General features: G+C 30.0%; 1 protein-coding gene across 1 annotated transcript; it reads right to left on the minus strand.

The window, feature by feature from the left end:
• Positions 1-7,822: 7,822 nt before the first annotated feature.
• LOC113553549 lies at positions 7,823-18,143 on the minus strand. Its single transcript, XM_026956922.1, has 3 exons — positions 17,843-18,143; positions 9,162-9,403; positions 7,823-8,496 (listed from the first exon to the last, which is right to left on the minus strand). Exons 1-3 carry the CDS (start codon positions 17,941-17,943, stop codon positions 8,147-8,149), a joined length of 693 nt encoding a protein of 230 aa, XP_026812723.1. The 5' UTR covers positions 17,944-18,143; the 3' UTR covers positions 7,823-8,146.
• Positions 18,144-24,413: the final 6,270 nt, after the last annotated feature.

Here is a 24,413-nt window from a genome sequence, read left to right on the forward strand (position 1 = left end):
TTTATTTATAACGATATATTATGTATTTATACACCAAAATCGATTTTGCCAATAACAACAAAATAAATAAAATTATTATTCAAATATCAACGTATTCAGCGAACCATGAACGTAAATGAATTTTTAAGTATCGTCAAAATAAAAAATAAGGTTTCGGTTTGGATTTTAACCCTCTAACGTTCAAAATATCAAACTAATAGGTTTCGATAACTATCATTATTATTATTTTTTTTTTATCTAATAAGACTTGGGAACATAATATATGCACTATGCAAGTGGAATTAAAATAAAACATTTGCACGCTTGTGTATGAATAGGTGGTGAAATATTTTTTATGACAATGATAACTTTATATTTATATAATGCCCATACCATCATATATGCGCATTTTTTTCTTCTAAGATCAATCTATGTATTTGATTTATTTCTTTTTCAATATTATGGTACTTATTTATGATATAACATATTCAATTTTCAACATTACTATATATAATATATTTATTTTTTGTATAGGTATATAATTTGTTTTAAGGTGGACCATATTATATAATGATAATGTATTTTTATTACGTATATGTAAGTACTCAATGGAATAATAAATATATTATGCTATAATATTGTTGTTACCTACTACAGTTGATATTGTAAGAACTGCATAATATATTATGTTATATAACATATACAACCTATCGGCTACCGTTATTATAGTATTATACCAGTATGGAACGATAAGTGATAAACTGATAACTATTAAACACGCCACGAATGGTTTATGTCTAAGGGCGTTGAATATTTAATGAATAAGTACAACTATTATTAATGATAACCAAAACGTGAAAATAAATATGGATACAATATTATACAAAATTGGGAAGTCACTATGTGTGACATAAACAGTGGCGTAGTGACGTGCTGAAAAGTTTTTTAACAGGAGACAAAACAAAAAATTGAGGACGTTACCAAAGTATACATTTTTATGTCATCACTTTTTTTTATAATAAAAATATTATTAATAGATATTTTTTGTACTTTAAACATTTATCACACACGTACTTGGCTATATTAGAATTAAGGCAATTATTACTTTAAGAATTCAATGTATTTGGTACGATCACAATTTATTATATAGATCAAGTTATTTTAAAATTTTACTTACCCGATAATTATATGATTATTAATTTCGTAAAAATCTGCCGAAAATGTTAATAATATCTCATTAAGCAACCGCAGCATAGCTAAAGATAATTCACTTCGTATTATGGTGCAGTAGGCCAATCAACAACCGATGTGCACGTAGCAATAATAAGTAAGAGTTCCGAATAGCTCGACTATAGTTATAAAAACAGTGTGGTGTGGGGAGGGGGTTCACCGCGATGTGTATAAAAAAATACGTTAATATGTAGAAACGACATGCGCGTAATAATATAATATGTAATAACTAATGGGATGTAATTTTTATCCGATGCGTTTTCGTGTGTCCGGATACATACCACTGTATACCAGCTATTATAGCTAATGGTTATGGATTTACGCGTGCGGTTCACGGAGAAACGCAATTTTTTCCAACGCGTCGGGAAAAATAAAATAACATTATTATTATTGTTATTAATAATAATCGGTCGGACGGCTACAAACGGGAGGGTTTAACGATTATACACGCGTGTGTATAAAATATACATGTGCTCATAGTAATAATATATATTATAATATACGCGAGTAGACCGCCACCCGGCTGCCGCGGCAGTCCGCGAGAACAGATTGATACGTTACGGCAGGGCCGCTGGTGCGCTCCGTCATCATTAACTTTATGATAATGCCCGCGGGCCGGTCCCGAAATTCGCCGCCGCGAGACGTGTACAAAGCGCCGGCCAAATCGAATCAATGGCTCGGAGTGGAGCAATGTAGTGCGACCGTATACATAAATATAATAATATATGCAGTACTCTTGTGTGTGTATATGTGTTTGTATATTTATAGATGTTCGCGACCGAATAAAATGTATATATATATATAGTGTGTAACCGACCGCCGCCCGTGATGGATGCGTGGCCCGGAGTCCCGTCGACGGCCCAGGACTGATGAAACGTGAACTGATAAATGACCTCGTCCTCTTCCTCTTCCTCATCCGACGTCGTTTCCCCTATAGCTATATAATATGCGGCTGCTCGCGCGTGTACATATATACCCGAGAACACTGATAACGGATGAACGTCGACGTCCGTGTGGACATTTGTAAAAACCTAAAAAAAAGTGAAAAAAGAGAGTAAAAAATTGATACGGAGGGAAAAAAAAGCGCATCGCGCTAACCCTCGTCCGGTCATTAACGGTACACGTGTTTATACCACCCCCCGCGGACACTGACGTTCACGTCTGCAAGCGAGGGAGACGCCGTAGTCGTCGTCCGAATTGTCCTGCAGCACAAGTTCGGAAACGATCGTCAATTTGTCTCTTCGCTGATGTTTCCCCCGGCAAACAACAACAAATTCGGACCTTTCTAATTTTTCCGATTCGGAGGACCAAATGTTTCGAGAATTTAACGACCCGCGTTTACTATATACATATATATATATATATAATGTTTATACATTGTATTTATCACGACACGTCTGGACATTTCTCTCTCCCTTTCGAATGTCGGGATGCCACTATTTTTAGTTAAATAAATATCAAAATAAAATGTTGAATATGTTGAAAATTATTTTAGTATTTTTAGCGGTTCTTCGTAGTAATATATTAGCTTTACGGCCGCTACACGGTCTTATTAATCAACACGTTTAGTCGTTACTCGTTATACGTGAACGCGTTTTAGTGCAGTTGCAAAAAAAGGACATAAATTAAAAAATTATATATTTTACATTTTATTTCCGCTCAAAGATATGAGACTATACGCATTAAAACTTTAACTTTGTTAACGAGCTATGCATAGAAATATACATAACATAAAAACTTAACTATATAGATAACTTTAATTAATTACCAAACTGCATCTTTTTCTATCGAAATATCGTAGCGACGAGATGATAAAAAAAAAGTTATATTTCCTTTTTATTTCTGAACACATCTCAAACCTCTCATTAATATGAATAGAAATTATAGTTTTAAGTGTTACTACATCAAAACACATTCATAAGTATCTAAGCTAAATCTTTACAGCGATGAGTGTTACTTTTGTCTTTTTTAATGTGTTTTCAGCACTCATCGTTTTTTTTTACGTGACGACAAAAAATACTAAAGCACATCAAAATGTAGTGGGAACAAAGAAAAAAAATATCATGAATAATAATATTATGATCTCATCAACACCATGTAAGTATATATAAAAATACAATTCTTGAATTTCAGTTGTTAAATTCTATATTTTCTCATTTAGCCTAGACTCGAATCACCAAGATCTCATTTTACCAACAATCGATGATGGGGGTAGTGAGTGAAATTTTTAACTCTGTCAAGTTAAATTAGGTTAAAGTATTTAAGGTTTTAATAGAGAACCTTTAATTTGATAAATATAAAAAGTGTGAAACTGTTATTATTATTTTTTAATTTATTTGATATGCAGCATTACGATTAGTTAAATGCAGCTGTTACACTAAATATAAAATATAAATTAGTTTGCTAGATTGATTTTTTTTGAAGTTTGAAGAAAACCTATAAATTATACACGTATTATCGTATTATTGTATTATTATTATTATTATTATTTTTGTATGACTTCTAGCAACTGATCAAAAGTTGTCTATTCTTTCCACAGGTTTGTCATATTAAGCCGTGCAGATTGTTTTTTGTTATGGTGAGAATCATTTCAAGAAAACTGCAATAGTTGGTAAGAAGATTAGATATTGAAAAACCATACCATTTAATATATTTATTATCGATGTCTCATTAAATTAAACTGTTTAATTATATCGGGAAATTTATCTCGAAAATAAACTGCACAATAGTAAAAACAATAATGGTAATAATAATAACAAACTAAATTACCTAATATTAAATTTATCGCACTTTAGTTACAGAATTCAATAGAAAACATTTTAATCGCAAACAATCAACCGTAAATGATTTCGATATCCAATAAATAACGACTACCGGGTCGTCAACGACGAGGGTTGAAAGTTTTTAACTTGATCGACGTATTTGCTAAGCGAATTAAATGTGTGAACGATTAGGGAAACTATGGTTTGTGACGCGATCCCCTCATCGATGCGTTGTGAAATCGAAAAATAAATATTTATGGCCACCACCACCACGCCATTAGATTACTTAATCAATTGTTAATCGATAATGCATTTTGAAAAACAATCCCATTGTCTGCTGATTTAAACAGCGCAGTCGTCACACAAAAACCGACGTAATAATATTATGAATATTATGATAATAAAATACGCATCGACTGTGTACTACAATAAATGTATAAGCATTGTTCGATTACTATTCACGGAAGCAAGTCTTATTGTATACTTTATATTATTCGATCACTATATAATACACAGCAAGTGCACAAGCATTTGTTGGGCGCTAATGAAACTTATCCGCTCCCGAGATGATGTTTATAACCAATAAAGTCGTTGATATTTTCATTTTCGATTAATACTTTCTTTCCATACATTTTATAACTTTTTATGTCACCTCCATTTCTTATTCTCGCCAAAAAAAAAAAAAATCTCGAATCGCTCTTATGGCCACTATTACGTTGTGGTGATTTTTCGATCAACATTCCGCATATAATAATTCTAACATTATCATCACCATCGACGTCCAAACGATATACGCGCGGAAGCTTGAGTACAAGGTAGTAGGTAAATATCACACTCTATAATATAATACTTATAATATATTGTATTGTTTCTTGGCAATAAGCCAGGATATTAGTCATATGTCGGCCCTTGTCATCTTCACCGCTATAGTACATCATATTATATTAGTGTTACATAATGTATACGTTCGTAATATATAGTATAATAATATACTAATTTCAATCGTTCACAGAGTAATAACAACGTGAGCCCGAAGCGTATATTATTATGTATATATAGCGGTAGCGTGTGTTCTACATAATAATAATGTATATATGTGTATAATAATTTTACCGATGGCCCTCGCACGTATTCGAATTCGTGTTTGGAGTGCCTTGCCCCGTTTTACTGTTCAACAGATGACGACAGTCACCCCATTGAGGTGGTGTAGCGGGCAAACACAACCATCTATATGTATACAGAGTGATTCTTTTACCGAACGACACTCATTATTTCAAAATCTATTAATGTTTTTGAAAATTATTTTTTAATGTTTTTGATTGGTATAATTGTTGAAGTTTTTACTTTTCAAATAAAAACACACATTTTTAATCCCATATTCCGAAGAAGAATATTTTCTTTCTGTATTTCGATACACCGTCAAAATTCGAACGAGTAGTTTTTGAGTTATAAGTATTTACATTTTAGGTGAGAGGAGTAGAGTGATACGGGAATACCACATAAAATGTTACTTTCCTACTCCATTTTCCGCTCACCTAAGCTTTAAACTTTTAAATACTTGCAACTCATAAACTACTAGTCTGAATTTTGATTTTTATGTACCGAAATACTCCGAAAAATATTTTTACTCAGAAAACATGAAATTAAAATGTATGTTGTCATTAAAGTAAGTAAAAACATTAAAACGTATAATTTTTTTTTTTTTATATTGTTTTATTTCAACTAGAAATTATGTAAAAAAAATATATCTTCAAATAAATTAAAAGATTTTGAAATAGTAAGTGTTATTGTTGTTTGATAAAATAAGCACCCGCTGTATAATATGTCTAAGTACACGCTATATAGTGTAGACTATATAGAGTCAATTTATCTGTATAATACACTCTCACAAACAATAAGCGAGCAGTTTCAGTGGCTAGGGCAAACGGTACACATTTCGGCGTATATAGCGTAGCAATATTTATGTATACGTATTATATATGTATATAAATATAATATAATATGCCTTATTGACTTGACACATCGCGGAATTGAGAGGCACAGCAAGAGCAGCTGTCAGTCGCCGACGTGCCGTAGCGTGTATGCATCGCGTTTGTATATACGTGAGTCTTGTTTCTATTAAAAAAACTACTTACCTAGTACAGTCGATCTAATAATCTAATAACCCATTCGATAAAAATAATATATTAATAATATGAAATTTCTAAAACTGTGATACAACAAAATATTATTTAAAAAATAAATGTATTTATATATAAATACAAATATATATACTTATATGGTATTTAAATCGTATGTATTGTACCAACTCGAAATGTATTGAGTTTTTAAATGAAATAAAAATATCCATCTATCTAAAATGTTATAAATATTACCTAATATTCCACAAAATATTAAATATATACGTATACAATATTTTGTGTGTGTACGTTTTCGCAGCAGTTGTACTGCATCTGTATACTACTACTCGCTAACAATAATAATTATTGATGAAAATGGGAACTTGCGTCTAAACAATTCGTCAGACGCTACACTAAGTTAATAATAGGGTTATACGTTTGGGTTGACCCTTTCAGTCAACTCGTGCGTACGAGTATAATTATCAAAAATTATATTAATTACCTATTGCATCTAAAATAAAAATTGTTTTCATCATAGCAACGAGTGACCTAAATAATTTGTAAAAATAATAGTAAAATGGAACGAAAATCCAATCCATGATTGTTAACACTAATTAATAAATTAATATTCAAATGTTGTGTACTATGTACCTATTTATAATTTAATATAAAATTGTGTAAGATATATATGAGTTAATGACTTCAGTACTGAATTGCTGTAATTTTATATAGTTGTATTATTATATACAGATTGATTGTTTTTAATAAATTACACATTTTTTTATTGTAATTTTGTTTCAGTATTTTTATACTATACACAATAATCTATGACTGCTCATTTGGTGTGAATGTTTGATGACAAATTAGTACCTAATAAGACATATTTTTTTTTTGATTATGACATTTGTTACAACGCATCTTACCTGCAGACGTTATATTGGATTTTAATTCTTTCGGGACGCACAACTTGAATATTATCATATGCAACCGATTTTGAGGAACGTCGTAAACGTGTGATTCCGGGTTAACTCTAGATGCTAAAAATATTGCGCATATGCCCGCAGCATCGTTGTGGACATCGCGCATGACGCGGCAGAGGTTTAAAGTGAGCCACGAGGATGTCAACTATATTATATGATATTCATGTACTAGTTGTACTATAATCAAAAGCTATCTTTTTTAAAGCTATAAAATGGACATCAAACCCACACGATATAATTGTCTCACGTAGTCTTAAAAGTGAACAAAATGACAAATTTGTGTTCTGAAGCTCAACACATTTTTGAGCAAGTTATGAATATCTACCACTACGTATGTAAAATATTACAATTTAATAACTTTTGTGATTCGTTTAAAACTTAAAATATCACAAAAAACTAACGAGCTCGTGTGTTTTTATTTATTAGTTATTACCTCTGATAATGATTCGAGTATATTAAAGTTTACACCACAAGTAAGTGTATTCGTGTCGTACGTTTATAAGACAGAACAACTCGTATAGGCGTGGCGTCTTGTAATGTTAGTTGCTGCAGCATCGGCCCGTGAATTTAAAATTTTATGGCACTATTATCGGCGGACGCGTGTCATGGATTGTGACGTTTTCGTTTCGTTAGGACGATACGACAACGTCGCGTTTTTTCTCACTCTTCTTTTCATTACTTGCGGATGAGGCACTTAATAATAATAATAATAATAATATATCATATAATACGACACAAATAAATTTTTTTATTCATTTTAGTGATAATTGTTATTACTTATTATATACATATCAAGCAACGTGTCCTGTCTTAAAGTTATTATTACGATATAATATAGTTTTAAATTTGGTACAAACGTATTTACACATGCTAAACATTTGCGTGAATACATATATATTTATATATAATCGGGTATTACAGACATGGGTGTGTATTATAATATCAATTATTGTAATAATAATATGAGTATGATAAAATAATAATAATAATAATAATATGTTCTTTGAGGTACAAAGAATCGCGTTTCGAACATCGACGCAGTTGCAGAGTTCTGCGACGCATCAAAATACGGACTTCAGTCTTTATTTTTGGTTTTCAATAAATGCGATTTGGTTTTTGCAAAAAAATGATCCATCAACGTTTTTTGGTGTTCCAACATCCTTCTCGTGTGTTTTTCCATCAGCACGTTTTGCATCTCCCGATCTCTCCGCCAGTCTTCTCTTAGGACGTTGATGCTGTTTTCCAACGCGTGCAACTTTTGCAATACGTGCTGTTCCGTTGTGCCGTCCGTCTGTGTTTGTGCGTCACACGACTGAATGATGTCGACTTGCGGTTCGGTCACTCTGTAGAAGTCTGTATCCATTTTCATATCATCTAAGTATTCAGTCTTAATACCTTCTCCAATTTCGAGCCGCGGAGGAGAATCTACGACAAAACGTACAGCAGCATATCGTGAATTCTATATTTTAAGTATATATTTAATATCTACAAATCATGCATCATTCATATGAAAGTTAATTTAATCTGTGCGACTCAATTTAGGTGGATATGTGATGTGGTTCAACTCTTTTCAGGAGATCTTTTAAATATTGAATTATGATTTAAATTTTTCTAATAAAATATATATTATATGGGTACATAATTCAAAGATTGTACAAAAATGTAAAATATTAAAATATTTGAAAATAAAAAGAAATTCACCAACACACCAGTATAATGATAATATTAAAATTGTACGTCTAATTATTTGTACAATATTACAGTTTAAACATGTTTTACTTGCAAATAGCATCTTATACCAAAATATATTTTAATATTTTGGGAATAACAGAGTAATTTATTTCAGAGAAACTGATATATTATTTCGTATTTTTTATTAAAAACCTAGCCGTTAAATTTATCGTTAGAGAACAATACATTCTTTTAACACGCATAATATTTATTTTATTTATGTTTATACGAAGATAAGTGGAGGGCCGGGGTTGCTGTCGTAGGGAATGCAATTTAAATCATGGAATTGTTTTACAAGGTATCGAAAAATTAAATAGTATTGCCAATACTAACATATTTCTTAATTTATTACGACTTACTTGAAACAACTTCACAAAGGTAAGTCATAGCATTGCTTGGTTTGCAGCTCAAAACTTCATGGAGCAGATGAAAATACGACATCCTTGAACTCGCAGCACCGTTTTTATCAATTCTCACCAATTCTAATTTGTAATCTTGTTTCAAGTGTTTCCATTTAGTCCTCAGTTGCGTCGCATCTCTATTAAAACCTGCAGCTGCCATTGGTTCAACTAGACTGGAATAAAGATCTGAATTTCTTTTCCTAAACAACAAATAAAATACTAGTTTTGAGATGTTTTTAGATTTAAAACCATAAATATATCAAGTACTAAAAGTCAATAGGTAGTACCTATACCTACAGTTAGCTAACGCAATTTTTAAACATCTTTATTTCACTTGATTTGAAAAAAAAAATTATTTGGAGACCAAATATTTCAATACATCTATCTTACATTTAATTTTTAAATTATGTTATCGGTGGTTGTTTTACTTATATAGGTATGTTAACATTGCTTGCATTATAGATATGAATAATTTATAAAACCTATTTATAATTAACTAATTATATGTATTTATTATCAGTCATTTTGTTTGATGTATATAACGCAAAAAAAAAATATAATCATTTAATAAAATATTATTCGCATTTTCATTAATTAAATTGCAATTTAATTCTTAAAATAGTTTATTCGATTGGCAAATGTAGGTGCATTATATATAAATGATAAAAAAAAAATATGATGTAATACACACACTATTATATGCGTATTATATTTGGACGTTACTAGACCTGTTCAATTATTGAATATTAGCATATCTGCATACGCAACATAACTGGAATCATTAAAATACGTTTGATACCGTCGTAATATTATATTATAGTCAATTTTAACCTCGTTCGAGTTTTATTCATTACTACATTACTAAATTTATTTGAACACACATTATTATAAAACATTTTCTTTATGTTCTATCAAACCATCAGTTTAAAAATGCAAAAATTAATAGAAATTTTTATTTTAGTAGGCATATTTTTGTTGCATTTCTAAATTAGGAGGTTCAACCAGTTTAGAAAAAATTTGATTGTGACATTCCAATTAATTATGACAATTTATACGATTTAAAAATTCAAAAAAAAAAAAAAAATGTAATACTCTGAAATTTAAATTAACTTAAAATTAATAAAAAAAAAACTGGATTGTCTATTTTTTATGCCAGCCTACTCGTAATCTCATACTAAATTACGTTTTTCAGTACAAATTTACATATCTACTGTCAAACAACTTTTAAACATAAAACAGTTTTAATAGCCTCAAACATTGGCTTTCCCTTACCAATAGCGATAACACTTTCACTTTATATGAAGTCGTATAAGAGTATAATTATTGATTATTGCAATATTGCTTTCACGCGTAAATATTAAAACTGTTTGTCTTGAAGAATCGGAAATGTGTATTTTTTTTATTATAAATCAGATTAAAAAGTATTATTTAATTTCCAAATCATTTGTATATTTAAATCAATTGTGCAAAAAGTAGTAATTTTATCGAGTATTTTGAGTATTTATAGTACTACTAAAAATAAAGCCGACGATATTCAATGAAACGAGATTCGGGCAGATATATTATATTATACATAAAAAATCTAATATAAGTAATATAATATGAATAAAATGAAATAACTAATATACCAAATTTTTCATGTATCCATTAATCTCTACAAATTAAAGACTATCGATAATTAAAGGAAAAAATTTAATTTGTGTTTTTGATAATTAATTAATAAAACAATACAAAATAAATGTACCTAATACCATTGATTACCTATAAATACTATAGTATTAATATATTATTATATTATTATCTATATTCTATATAATATCTAAACCTATAAGTTTATACATTATACATTTATTTTATTTTATAAGATTATTGGTATGAAGATGGCTTACAAAATTTGATTTAAAACGTGTTTATAACCAGAAATAAGCACATTGTAGTCTACTAAAAGATATACGACAATATATATATTCTTCCCGCCTTCCCGGTATATAGAAAAATGTAGTCTTGTCCGGTCTGAGAACAAGCAAAACGAAAAAAAAATATGCCGGTCTTGCTCGAACGAGCGCTCAGATTATAACTGTATATCCGGTCCGGACTCGAAAATAACAAACCATGCAAAACTCACGAGAAATGGAAAGCGCTTACAATGGCTGAAACAGTAGAAAATAAGCACAAAACTATATAGCTCATAAAATAATACTGGACATTTTATTTTGATTTTTTTGTGCAGTCACATTTCGTCAGGAAAATTATAAATAAAAAGTAAAATCTACAATATTATTCATCAATCACGAATTTGATTTTTCTAAACTATTTGAACAACAATTTACGTTATAATACTCTTGCAAATAGCTAGACATTTAAAACATTTTTTATAAGAGTATAAGACACATCATAAATAATGAGATAATATTAAATATTAAGTAATATGTACATTAAAATAATAATATAGGTACTAAAAATTGAATCAGAGCAATAGCAAATAATATGAAAATTGTTTATGTGTTCGAGTTAATTTATAGAATACAAGTTATTAGTTTATATTATTTCTACTACTATATAATGTTTAGTAATATCTCAAATATGAGGAAATAAAAAGTTAATCTATTTACTTTTTTATGTATATGTATGAAGCTTAGCGAAAAATACATCTGTATGTGACAATTATTATCAAAACAAAAATCTTGAACACATATATTTATATCTACTATATTGGCTAATTGTATATTTCATACAATAATAATATAGTGTCTAGAAAGTTTTCAACCAATCTGTTATCGCAGCGATAGGTACGTTGGTAAGCTGAGGTCAAATTCTAAAGATAGGTAACAGTAAATTAATTACCTATCCATAATATGAGTTTATTAAATATTTTTTTATAAATTGAATATATTCATTATATTAATCATGAATTGATACATGCGTTATCATGATAAATACAATTCACTCTATACAATTGAGCTTTTCTTTTTTTTTTAAAAAAAAAAGATTACCTATTATAATCTAACTTTATAGACACATTAAAACATAGTGTGTTTTAGGGTTTTATTATTTATTAGTTATTTAAACGTGTGTCTTGAGAGTAGGTCCAAAGAATTAAGACTGTATTGATTTTGTATTTTTTATTTGGTTAGATATTCTCGGAAATTAAAAATAATTGGCACTTAAGGTCTTCTTAAAATTATTAGTAGTTTTCTAAAGCATAAGACAAGATTACAGACGCTATGAAAAATATCAATGAGTAAATCATACTACTACCCGAGCTTTATAGTATTGATTTACTAATATGGATGATTATGATTTACACAATTATAATATTATATCATTTATACTACGTCATTTTACTGCATGAAATGAACGAAGCGAGACGAGTACCGATCGAGTATGTCCGGTCAATGTATCCTATAGAGTATTTTTACATTGTTTCTTTTACAAGTTTGTGTTTAAAAAATACAATTTACGGGTATAATATCTACTATATTAAATGTACTACATTGGCCAATGCATACAATACACATATATGTAATATTTACATAAACATATACTTTCCTAAGTACAAATTATAAATAGATTTATTAAATTATCAAGACTAAGAGTAATAATTTAATTTTCTAATGTACATATTTATGAAAAGGAAGTAATACACAAACGTATAGTCTTTAAAGTAATAATAGATTTTTGTTCACGTGGGTAGATGGGCATTAATTAGTAATACATATTAGGTACCTATTGTAATTTTTTCAATTAGACCAATCATATTATAATTCATACCTAATTTATAAAAAAAAATTAACTTTTTGAACTTTAAGTTTTATACAAAATATATTAAATGTAAGTGACATTTATTTTTCATAATATAAAATTTAAATTTTTGAAATTTAATTAATATAATTACAATTTATTTATTGTTAAATAACAACAGTTATCTATTACATATAACTCATTATGAATAATGAATGTATTTTATAACAGCAATATATTATTATATTGACTTAAGAAACAAATGGTGTTGAAATTGCACGTTCTTATCGTATTACATTATAATAATATGTTCCATATACTGACTTTACAAGCCATAATATTATTATCTTTAAAGTATTTGCTCCTATTAAAAGTAAATAGAACACCATTGTAACATGGCAACCAAAATCACTTACTTTATACTAATATAGATATATTTAGATAAATAATAATCTAACAGCCATATATAAATTGAGAAGTATATTACCTGATTGAAATCGATTTAATTGAGTACATAGTATATAAAATACAATATATTAAATATCTAAAAATATTATTATATAGATGCTATAAGTAAATATGTAACGATAATTATAAGGATAATTGATTACAAATAATACTATAAGCTCTTATACTCATATACTCTATATTGATGGTAGTATGCACCTTTATTCGGGGATTAATAATAAAGCACTTTTCAAATATTTATAATTATTATTACACTTCTAAATTAAGTATGTTAAATTTTCATTCGTAGCCTGTAGGTATTCAAAAATTAATTGATGGATTATAAAAATGAATTATACATTTTTTGAATTCCATTATTAATACAATACAATTATACAAATCAAATACCTACGATAAAATAAAAATTTATGTTGATTGTTAAATGTAATAACCTAATGAAAGTTTTGTCAACAACTATCAGTGAGCCAATGTTATTTGTCGAGTTGGTAAATTAACAGATGTGTACTTTGCATACTTTTTATTTTTATTTGACTAAACGATGAATATATGTACAATAATATTATATGTTTTGAAAGTTGTATCTGAATCATGAATACAACTGCAAATTGACGTGATTCAAACCTCATTAATTATTATATATCCTTAATTTGACAGACCTTAAAGAGTTTGAATCATGATATAATAATCTTTTTATGTGTTTGTATTCATATTATATAGTTTATAATTTAAATTATTCTAATGTTAATATCATCTTTATTATATTATATATTTATATTCAATAACCGGTGCTTGAATTATCTAAATTATGAAACTCGAATTAAATATTTTGAAAAAATGGCTCCAGATTTAGGATTAAGCGTCTAACGCCTATATTGAAATGCTGGAGAGTTATTTGATTGTACCTATGAATTGAAATTTGAAAATAATAAGCATGATATACCTTTTGTAAAACTTAAACCTAAAAAATTATAACTATAAGCAAAAAAAAAGTTTTTTCGATACTCCATCAAATATAATATATAATATATAACCTATACCTACTAGATCCAGCGAGAGAACACACCACAGTCCAACAAAAAGGTTTTCTGTGCATCGTCAAGCGAAATCCTGTCATAGTGAAACCGGTCTCGACGATAAAGGGTCACGTGTGTATGGATGTACATAATCGGCGTGTTCTCTCGATAAACACTGTATAATATATTCAATCACACACCAAACCATATTCAACTCCGTTACCCAAAACCCAAGAAAAATTAATAAATTTTAACTGTCTGCAGGATGTAAATACTGATTAACTACAATATTTCGAAAATAATTATTATACCATTTTAATTGTATCATGTATAAATCATTGTTTATCATAATATATCCATGTTACATCTCCTGACAGCATTTAGTGCAAATGCCTGTACGGTAAGCTGATAAGGTACTCATATGTGTTGTATCATATTATATTATTACATGATACAGTGCATTAGTGGCATCATAGTAACAGATATTGAGAATACTGCGTTTAGATAATATAACCATTAACTAACTATATAGTATATTATATTATTATATCAACCAAATCATGAATTTATGTATCTGCTGATATTTTTTGTACGAAAATTATCCATGTACCGACTTCTTTAAAACGATGGATTCCATGGTAATATCTGTGGTTGTAATAATATTAATATTACCAAGAAAATTACCAACGTTCATGTTTAGGTGTTCGTTAATGATTGTCAAAATGCTGAGCTTGCATCTGTTCTCAACACGTATTCTTACCGTTCTGTCGCATACTTATAAAACACATATCATATTGGTGTATTAGCATCGTAATATATTTTATTGGTGGAAATTATATTTTGACGTTTCGCAATCCATCATTGTGACAATTCAAAATTTCAGTGTTCGATTTATTTACTATTTATGCCAATATAATTGAAGTTTGATGAATTATTAAAATAGCTTTAATACCATTAATGTCATTGTCATTATATGATGAGCTTGTCACTTTGTCAACCATTCAGCTAATTATTATTCTTAATTATTTTCAGTGATAACCTTATGACTTTTATGTTTTACTTAGACAATACTTTTATCCCAATCAAACTATTGTTTCTGAAGGTTCTCGTCCATCGAATAGACACAGAGCGCTAATAACTTATTAGCGGCAAACATTTTGACTATTTTCAGTGCATTAATTTTTAATCCTATTGGTGTTTGTATAAAATTACAAGAAATTTATAGAATATTTAGATATGTAAGACAATTGCGTTATATTAATTCTGATGTATAAATTATAATTTATAAAGGGGACGTGAACAGTAAAGTAGGCAAGTGACAATACGTAATGTAAAGTATTATAAACTATTAATATACTTATTTATTTATTCAAATAATATCAACCGCTAAATATGTGTGACTTCGATCAAATCTATATTATGGTGTAAAGGATGGCACGTTATAAGTTCAAAACTCGCCACAGCCATCTTTAAGGGCTATGATTAGTTCAAGAACGAAAAAGGTTCTAATGACAACTAATAAGTATTAAGTTCTCGTTGTGTATTTTGAATAATGTATCTTAATTCATGTTCCGAGTCGATGTATTAATATTTAATAAATCGTTGTTGTCTATTAGTTGATTTTGTTACATAAGTAGTAAAAATAATGTAATATTTTAATTATTACAGTCGATTTTATAATAGAGCATGATAAAAACCACTATACTACTATCAAAAACAATATTATAAACTGACGATTTTTTTTCTTAATTTCTAATAAATTTAAGTCAAAGAATTGTTTGTTCAATGCATTACATTGACGACATATTATTTAAAATGAATCACCAAATGAATACTTCAGTTTTCAATCGCATGTTAAGTATTTAGTAGAGATATTTAGCGCTGCATCGATTAGCAATCAGTGTATTAATGGCGTTGTTTTCGTGTGACTTTCCCGCCGATTTGTAATGTTTATACTTACTCGTGTGCTAAAGCATTATATCAACACTGCACCTAATCGGAGTGACGTTGGTACACAATACCTAATAATAATATGATAATGTCATACGCCACTTATTCAAGTATTCTACAAAGAATTGAGGAGCGTATCATATTGGCAAGTGACAAAAATACATGAATATTCACGTATTTACTATTTATAGTGCAACACTGCAGCGTCGTACCTATATTATTATAATAATTGGTATAAATTACGACTATAATAGCATACGTGTGCTGTTACAACTCGTATGTTTACTATGTAATCTGTTATGATATACAATTCAAATCTAGAAAACTATTGATTATTCGACGTTAAAATCCGACCGCGCTTATCTGTGGAAAACGTATCGCTCTGCAGGGCGGTTCCGTGATATCTACACGTGAAAAATATATTTACAAATCACTGTGGATATACAATATAATTGTGATATTTACAAACGGTTTATTGAAAAAAAAACCATAAACCGTTAACACAATATGAATGAAAACGATACTTTAATATTATTGTATTATATCATCACGAGGGAAAACGTTCCCGACGACGTGATTATTTGATTTAATCGCACAGTAGCAATACAGTATATTCATAACAAATACTGTGAGTTGAAAATACCGGAGGTGATCCATTTTTTTTTTTGGTGGACAAAAAATTTGATATTTATCCTACACCTGCACCGATTATGGTACATAATTTTCTAAATTTTGCCGTTAGGAATATTTGGATAGCCGACAAGAAAATAATACCGTTCAAAATGACAATTTTAATAAATGAACTGTGCCTATTCTCGAGTGTCAATATTGCGCTATACCAGTAGTTGTGAAACTTTCGAAAAACGTTGATTTCGGGAGTAATGATTGCTGAAACTATACAATTAACACTGGCCTTCTGGTATTATTATTTTCAAGTTTTCGCCCGTGTGTACGTAATAGCAAATCATGATTGATAAACATCGAAGGATAACGATCGCGTAGGAATGATAATTCCTGTTTATATATATATATACATGTGATATTGTTGCGAAGCGCACGACGTCGGTTTCGTCATCGCAACGGCACCGGATCACAATGAATACCTACACCGACATCGCCTACCTACAGCAGTACGATCGTAAATTTCGTTTTTTTTTTTTTTTGCCATCTCTCGAAGACCCGACTACCCCGTCGATAACCCCTCCGGTGAGCACCCCAATCCCCGTCCGCCGGCAACCACCACCGACGGTACGTACCGTCGACACACCGCCGTTACGTTCGAATTTCCGATTCGGTGCTCGGGACGCGTTTAGCGCTTGCGCGTGCGCGACACCAACGGCGCCAAGAAAAATATTTACAACAACAACAACAACAACAACAACACCAACACCAAAAATAAAAACAGTCGCGTCTATAATACGACGACAATACGGTTGTCGCGATATCATATTGTCGGCACTACGTTACCTCTTGCTGTCCAACATGTTGGTCATGCCCATGTCGATGATGAGCCTGATGAAGTGTTCGGTCTCCCGGTCGGACCATATGTACCGTTTCTTGACTTCCATGGCGGATGGTCGATCGCACGGCGTCCGGTCGCCCGCGAGACGGGTACCGCGTTTGGCGGGCTTTCTCACCGGACCCGCGCGGCCACAAAACCCGGGCCCGGCCGACGGGCAAACGGGCGCACTGACAAACGCACGCGCGCTGAAGAACACTACGGTACGTAACGCGACACGGCGGCGGTCGTCCTCGCACTGGTTCACGCGCGTGGGGCCCACACCGACGGCGCGGCGCGGTATCGAGCTGGCCGGCTCGGTCCCGGCCCCGGTCGTGTGCACGCGGAACAGCTGCCGTCGCCGGCGCAACGGCCGTGCGCATGCGCGAGCTCTGGTCCCGCCGCGTACGTACCGTCTGCCGGCGAGCGCGCGGCGCCCGTGCGTGCGTGCGTGCGCCGCCGCGCGTGTTTGTGTTCGTTTGTGTGTGTGTGTGTGTACCGGACGGCCGCTCGTGTCGGCCCAGTTTCGGGACAGCCACCGCCGCCGGTCCCCCTCCCGCCCGTCCGACAGCCGGCCGTCGACGACCACTCGGTTTTTTTAATGCCTTGGGTCATACCGTCCCCCGTCCCCCATCCCACCCGCCATCGAGCGCCGCCGTTCCACTCGCTGCGCGAGTACTGAGCAGCGAGCACATCGCTCGGTATATTGACAACGGCGGCGGTGGTAACCGGAATCGGGACCCCAACGGACCTGAACGGTGATGCGCGCGCACGCGTGTGCGAGAACGAATTCTTTCCCGACGCGATACCGCCGTAGTTGTAGGTATAGTGTTGTTGTTGTTGTTGTTGTTGTTGTTGTTGTTGTTGATATACATATTTCGTCGACCCGAATTCGAATCGACGACAACAATAATTGGTCTTTAATATATTATTATGCAATTATCGTTTTCCGCGTGTTGCCGCCGTGTATGTACGATAAGTTTTGACACGACTCGGAGTAATAATAATAATATTGTAATGCCACATGTGTGACTGCCAAGTCCACGCGGTGTCGTTTGGTATTTTTATTAGTGTTCTGGTTGTGAGGGCAATTGGCACGGTTAGTGGGGGGGGGTGGGGTACACCTCACGTGTTACGACGATTATCTGCAACGACGTGTGTCCGTGTATGCGAGGAATCTCAAAATCGTTATGACGTTATCGATTATTATTTTTTGTATGAAATGTCTGTCAAGCATTTTATTTCAGGTGCTTCTGCCAAGGATGATCGTCAACCAAACTATTGACTATATATTATATAAATTCGAATAATAATTTATTTATTTCAAAGGTACCAAACCCGCAATTCGATAAAACCGAATTCATTCAAAATCGTCTGAATCGAATAAATCAGTACGCTGCGAACATGGTTTTTACAAAAAAAAAAGAAAAAAATTGTAAATAATCAATTTAAAACATGAAAAAGTAAAATTTATTACAGAACATTGGTTGTTGTAATTACTGTGTTGTGTTATTTAGGTCATTGGGTAATATTAAATAAATATTTCACGGATTTACCTATATAGAATAAAAATTATAAACAAAGTTCTATGATAATAGTGATAACTGTAACCTTACCTAACCTAACTTGTATATGTTATATTCTGTATAGTTTATTCATTTATATAGAACCACAGTTAAGAGTTATGATGACTAATATTAAGAGATAGGTCTGCAGATGGCTGTTTATGTTTATTTTTTAAATAACGATCATTCTATTTATGAAATTATCGATAAGATAAATTATACGATATCTGATATCTTGTGTACTTTAATAAAAAAAATGTAAAAAATATGTGGTCTACTTAAAATAATATTAGAGATGACAACGCTAAAATTTCTGAAAAAATAGGCGAGGGCCTTTGAATCCCTCTTCAATCAACCATTGAGTCTATACATACTTAAAATAGGTATTATTATAGATATTAAATAAGAACCTGCACTAGACTCGGTGTAAATATTCTCATTCGTGTATCATCACCGTCAAAGTATTTCAATAGAAATTACGTAAAAAAAAAAAGGTAAAACTATTTAATTGAATGTTATACGAAAGTTTACGTTGCTAAATACATTGTACCCACATCCTGTCATATTATAATTATTTTCGTAATCTTAAATACGACGAACGTTACCTATATATTTATATTTGATTAGAAAATTAAATTAAATTAATCAATGATTTAATCGCCATTTAAAGTGTGATCAACATTTAACATGTAAATTTCTCCTTACAATTTACACATATATCAGCATTACAAAGAAGATCCATTAATGTGTGTTGATTGCTTAAATGTAGTTATTGAACTGGTTTGAAAAAAAATTGTGTAAACTTGAAGAGTTTTGACCTTGAATTTTACAATAATAATAATTAATATGCTATTATTTTCATAGTTTACTTATTTTAAAACTATGAAAAATTCTTCATTTTACCTACTCAATATTATTAGTCATTATGTGTACTGTATAATAATAATAAAAGGTTTCAAAATATAATGTACTCTATAATAAACATAGTGATAATATAATAAGGTACAAATAAAGGTAAATAATTTCCGTAATTTTTAATGTATAATTGATATTATAAATATTTCAGAAACATTAACTATAACACTGTGATTTAATAAAGTGTTGTTATCCTATATATATATATATATATATATGGTCATATTATGGCTCATGAGCATAAGACATACACTCAACAGTTATCATTGACATGTAGCTGAGTATAGCTAACTTATATTAGTATTTATACTACCAAATAACAACAATAATAGTATTGTTGTTGTTATATACTTAAGTGAAGCGAAAGTATGCGAATAAAAATATCTACTAGCTATACTCATTCTATATCATTTAAAATTTTTAAAATATAGCAGATTATTTATTTTATGATAACTTAATACTTACTTAATGTTGTAGTTTATAATACATTTGCAGATTCTTGTGAAACTGTTCAACATATTGTACATATCTCAACGTAATTAAATACAAACTGATGTTTACGATGCTATAACATAATATTTATACTATAATGATTATCGTGTGTTTTGTCTGGCATATATGTATATCGTGTATGTAATTTATTATATATTTTATTGACAGAATATCGTTATAACTGAACTTAATATAAATAATATAAATATAAGTAATAACACGATCAAACTAACAGTAAACAAGCGAAATTGATGGTTGTCAGTTTGCATTACTCTTTCGTAATAACTAATAAGTAATTATCTCTGTTTTATAATTCCTATGCAACACCTATAATACATATCATTTAAAAAATAAACACACACACATATTTATAATTATGCAGTGTAAACAAAACGTGTTAAATAGAAATGTAAGTATACATGCATATATATTATGTATCGTGTACTGATTAGGCTGGGATATTGGTCAGTCGGTCAGTGATTCTGGTTACTAAAATAAACGTGGTTGAAATTCTGATCAAAATATAATATTTTAATAGGTACACAGAAAATAATCAATTGATCTTCAAAATTGAATTAATTAAATACCTACATTTATTTATTTTAAGAGTATTATTATATTCAAGTTGTAACCTCTTAGGCAATCATTATTCATTACCATATTATTATAACAGTTATTTTTTAGTGTGTAACTACGAGTATTATTATACTGCACATCAGTACATCACTCAATATACTTATTAATTAACTCATCAAAATTAAAAACTCGACAACATCTCTGGTTTAACTTTAATAGAAAATATAGACATTTTAAGAATTAATTAAGTTATTTTAGTATATTTTCGTTTATTATTTGTTTACATATTAAAATACACGTGTGAGCATACAAATACACCATGGTACTGATAAATGTCAATATTAGACAATTAGACTGCTGTAGTATGATAATATAATAATAAAATAACAAGATAATAAACCGAAAATAAAATACAATTATAAAATATACGGTAAGGCGATCAGTGACGGGCGAGTACAACGCTAATTACACGGTATTATTACGTACACGGTAAAATTGGACTCCGATAACTTTGTAAATTTATTTTACTTTATTTATAACTTTTAATATTTTTCCGTAATCATTTTCGTAAATAACTCAAGGAAGCATTTATATAATATTGTCAAAATCTAATAATATTTAAACCAGTGGTTCTTAAAATGGCAATTGTGTGAGCGAAATTCTCATAACGATACCAACGACGGGTTAATAACAAGATAATTTAAGGTGAACAATAAGAACTAAATTACAATTCCTAATTGGTTTACCTATTTATAATATAGGATTTATACTATGTGTTGAGAATTTTAATAATAGTACCTAAGTAAGTGTTTTTTTTCAAATAAATTTAAATATTAAAACGATTTTCGAGGTACTTGCAGAGGTTTACACAGTTTATGTAATACATATTTTGTCATTTTGACATATTGTAGTAGGTATATAGTGTCTGTGATTTATTTTGTGGAGACTTTTATGAAAACTCAATTGAATCAATCGTAATTCAGAGGGGCTGTCGAAGTAGACCGTGTCAAATATCATGTTGCGGCAAGGAGAGCAATAATGAGAAATAAGGGACGGCGTGGGGTCGTTTAAAAACGACAAAGTGGAAGCTCTGACGATAACAATGATACGGAATACCTTCCGTCAACCCGGACAGAAAATCGGCACAATGAAAAGTCCACGAACCGTACAAGTTTAATTACATTGTTGGTACCGGTTATTAATATTTCACGTACATATATATTGTAAAAGATATTTTAATATAACGCATGTATCTGGCATTGGCAATAAAAGGCCCAGTTTTATTAACCCTATACCTACTCTGTCGACTGTCGCGCCACGCCATCCGGTCCAACGACCGTCATCCGTTTCGATTCACACCGAAAGTCATGTAATCTTATTACCCTATTGAATTTCCGCCGAACGAAGAACCTCAAACGCGTACACATATTAAACATCAGAACCATTATTGTTCGTTAATAGTTATTATCATGATTTGTAATTAAAATTACATACATTTTTCAAACATGATGAAATATGTCGCGAGAGAGAGAAAACTTTTTAATAAATTAGGTATAACTTGTAATAATCATAATAATATTTTGAATGTCCTCCAAAAAATACCTTTTAAACTTCATATGCGTATACATTATTAATTAATTTAGGTTTGCTTATTGTTATGAATACTTTTTTAGTTTTTATTTTACATTAAATTTTGATTATTTTAGGTTTATTAAACAATCGACGAAACATTGTTGTAAAATTGAAATCTTGACTTCGATATCCACTGTATAGGTATATATCACAAAACCCAAATAATAACTTTATGTATAAAATTTGACTTTTCCATACACTTGCAAGAGTTCAAAATAGTATCAAGTTACCTATCAATTAGGCACTCTTAATATCAAATGCTAAAAAATATTTCAGAATTATTATATTATAAATTATAATTATTATTATGGACCTAAATGAAAAAAAAGTAATGACAATTAGCCTGTATATGTGTTGAAATTGATAATAGAAAAAATTAAAGTATTAAATTCTGTTGTTTTGTAGTAGAATTTCAGAACTTTATACCGTGCAATGACATATTTGATAAGATTTAAAATTTATATTAATAGTAAGTAATGAATAATTCAATTATTGGCATTTATACAATTCAGTTATACTTTATTATCACTGATGCCGTTATTAATAGAGCCAATGTTTTTTCAAATCTGAAGTTCAATTTTATGACTTATGACAGAAGTTATTTATATATGAGTACATATGACATAATATTATGATGGATTGCTTTAGTTTAAAATCATAATATATGTTTCTGGTTCTAAAAAAAATAATACTTGTTTTTAATTTGTTTTTTAAATATATTATTAATTATTACCTTAACAAATAATAAGTATATCGCACTGAGCAGACATTAGCCGGATTAGCAGTAACTACGTAGTTCGTTCAAATGTAAATAATTATTATTTTTAAAGAATAACAAATTATATTTTGAATTAAGATTTTTGAATATTATACCTATTATGGGAAGTGTTATTACTAATTAGAACCTATGGTAAATATAAGTTAATTGTTACTTTTTAATTACAACTATTATACCTATTTAAGATAAAACAAATCAGGTATAACTATAAGTTATGAGTTATGACACATTATATAGTTGAAATTTAAGGTTAATACGCATTACCTGTCAACTTAATTAAGAAGATCATTATTTATGAATTAAATTGTGTTATAATATCATAGTAAATTAAAAAAAAATAAAATATTTTTATGGACTTTAAGACTTATAACATGGAAGAACAAGTTGGGGATGATGTCATTTAGATAAATAAAGTTTGGGAAATTATCATTTCTATAATAAATAATATAATAATATAACATATACCCTTTATAAGAAGTAGTCTATGACTTATTAAAAAATAAATTATGTATTGTAAATTATTATTAATTTCGATAAATTCACTAATAATAATAATTATTAAAATTAGTTGATAAATTATAT

Source organism: Rhopalosiphum maidis, chromosome 2 (assembly GCF_003676215.2).
Source record: "Rhopalosiphum maidis isolate BTI-1 chromosome 2, ASM367621v3, whole genome shotgun sequence".
Lineage (NCBI taxonomy): Eukaryota > Metazoa > Arthropoda > Insecta > Hemiptera > Aphididae > Rhopalosiphum > Rhopalosiphum maidis.

Excerpts from the sequence above, each read along its gene's own strand:
- LOC113553549 (XM_026956922.1), bottom strand. The coding sequence starts at position 17,943 with ATGGAAGTCAAGAAACGGTACATATGGTCCGACCGGGAGACCGAACAC. Across the intron at positions 9,404-17,842 it reads AACATGTTGGACAGCAAGAG|GAAAAGAAATTCAGATCTTT; the intron begins GTAACGTAGTGC and ends TTTGTTGTTTAG. Across the intron at positions 8,497-9,161 it reads CCTTTGTGAAGTTGTTTCAA|ATTCTCCTCCGCGGCTCGAA; the intron begins GTAAGTCGTAAT and ends GTTTTGTCGTAG.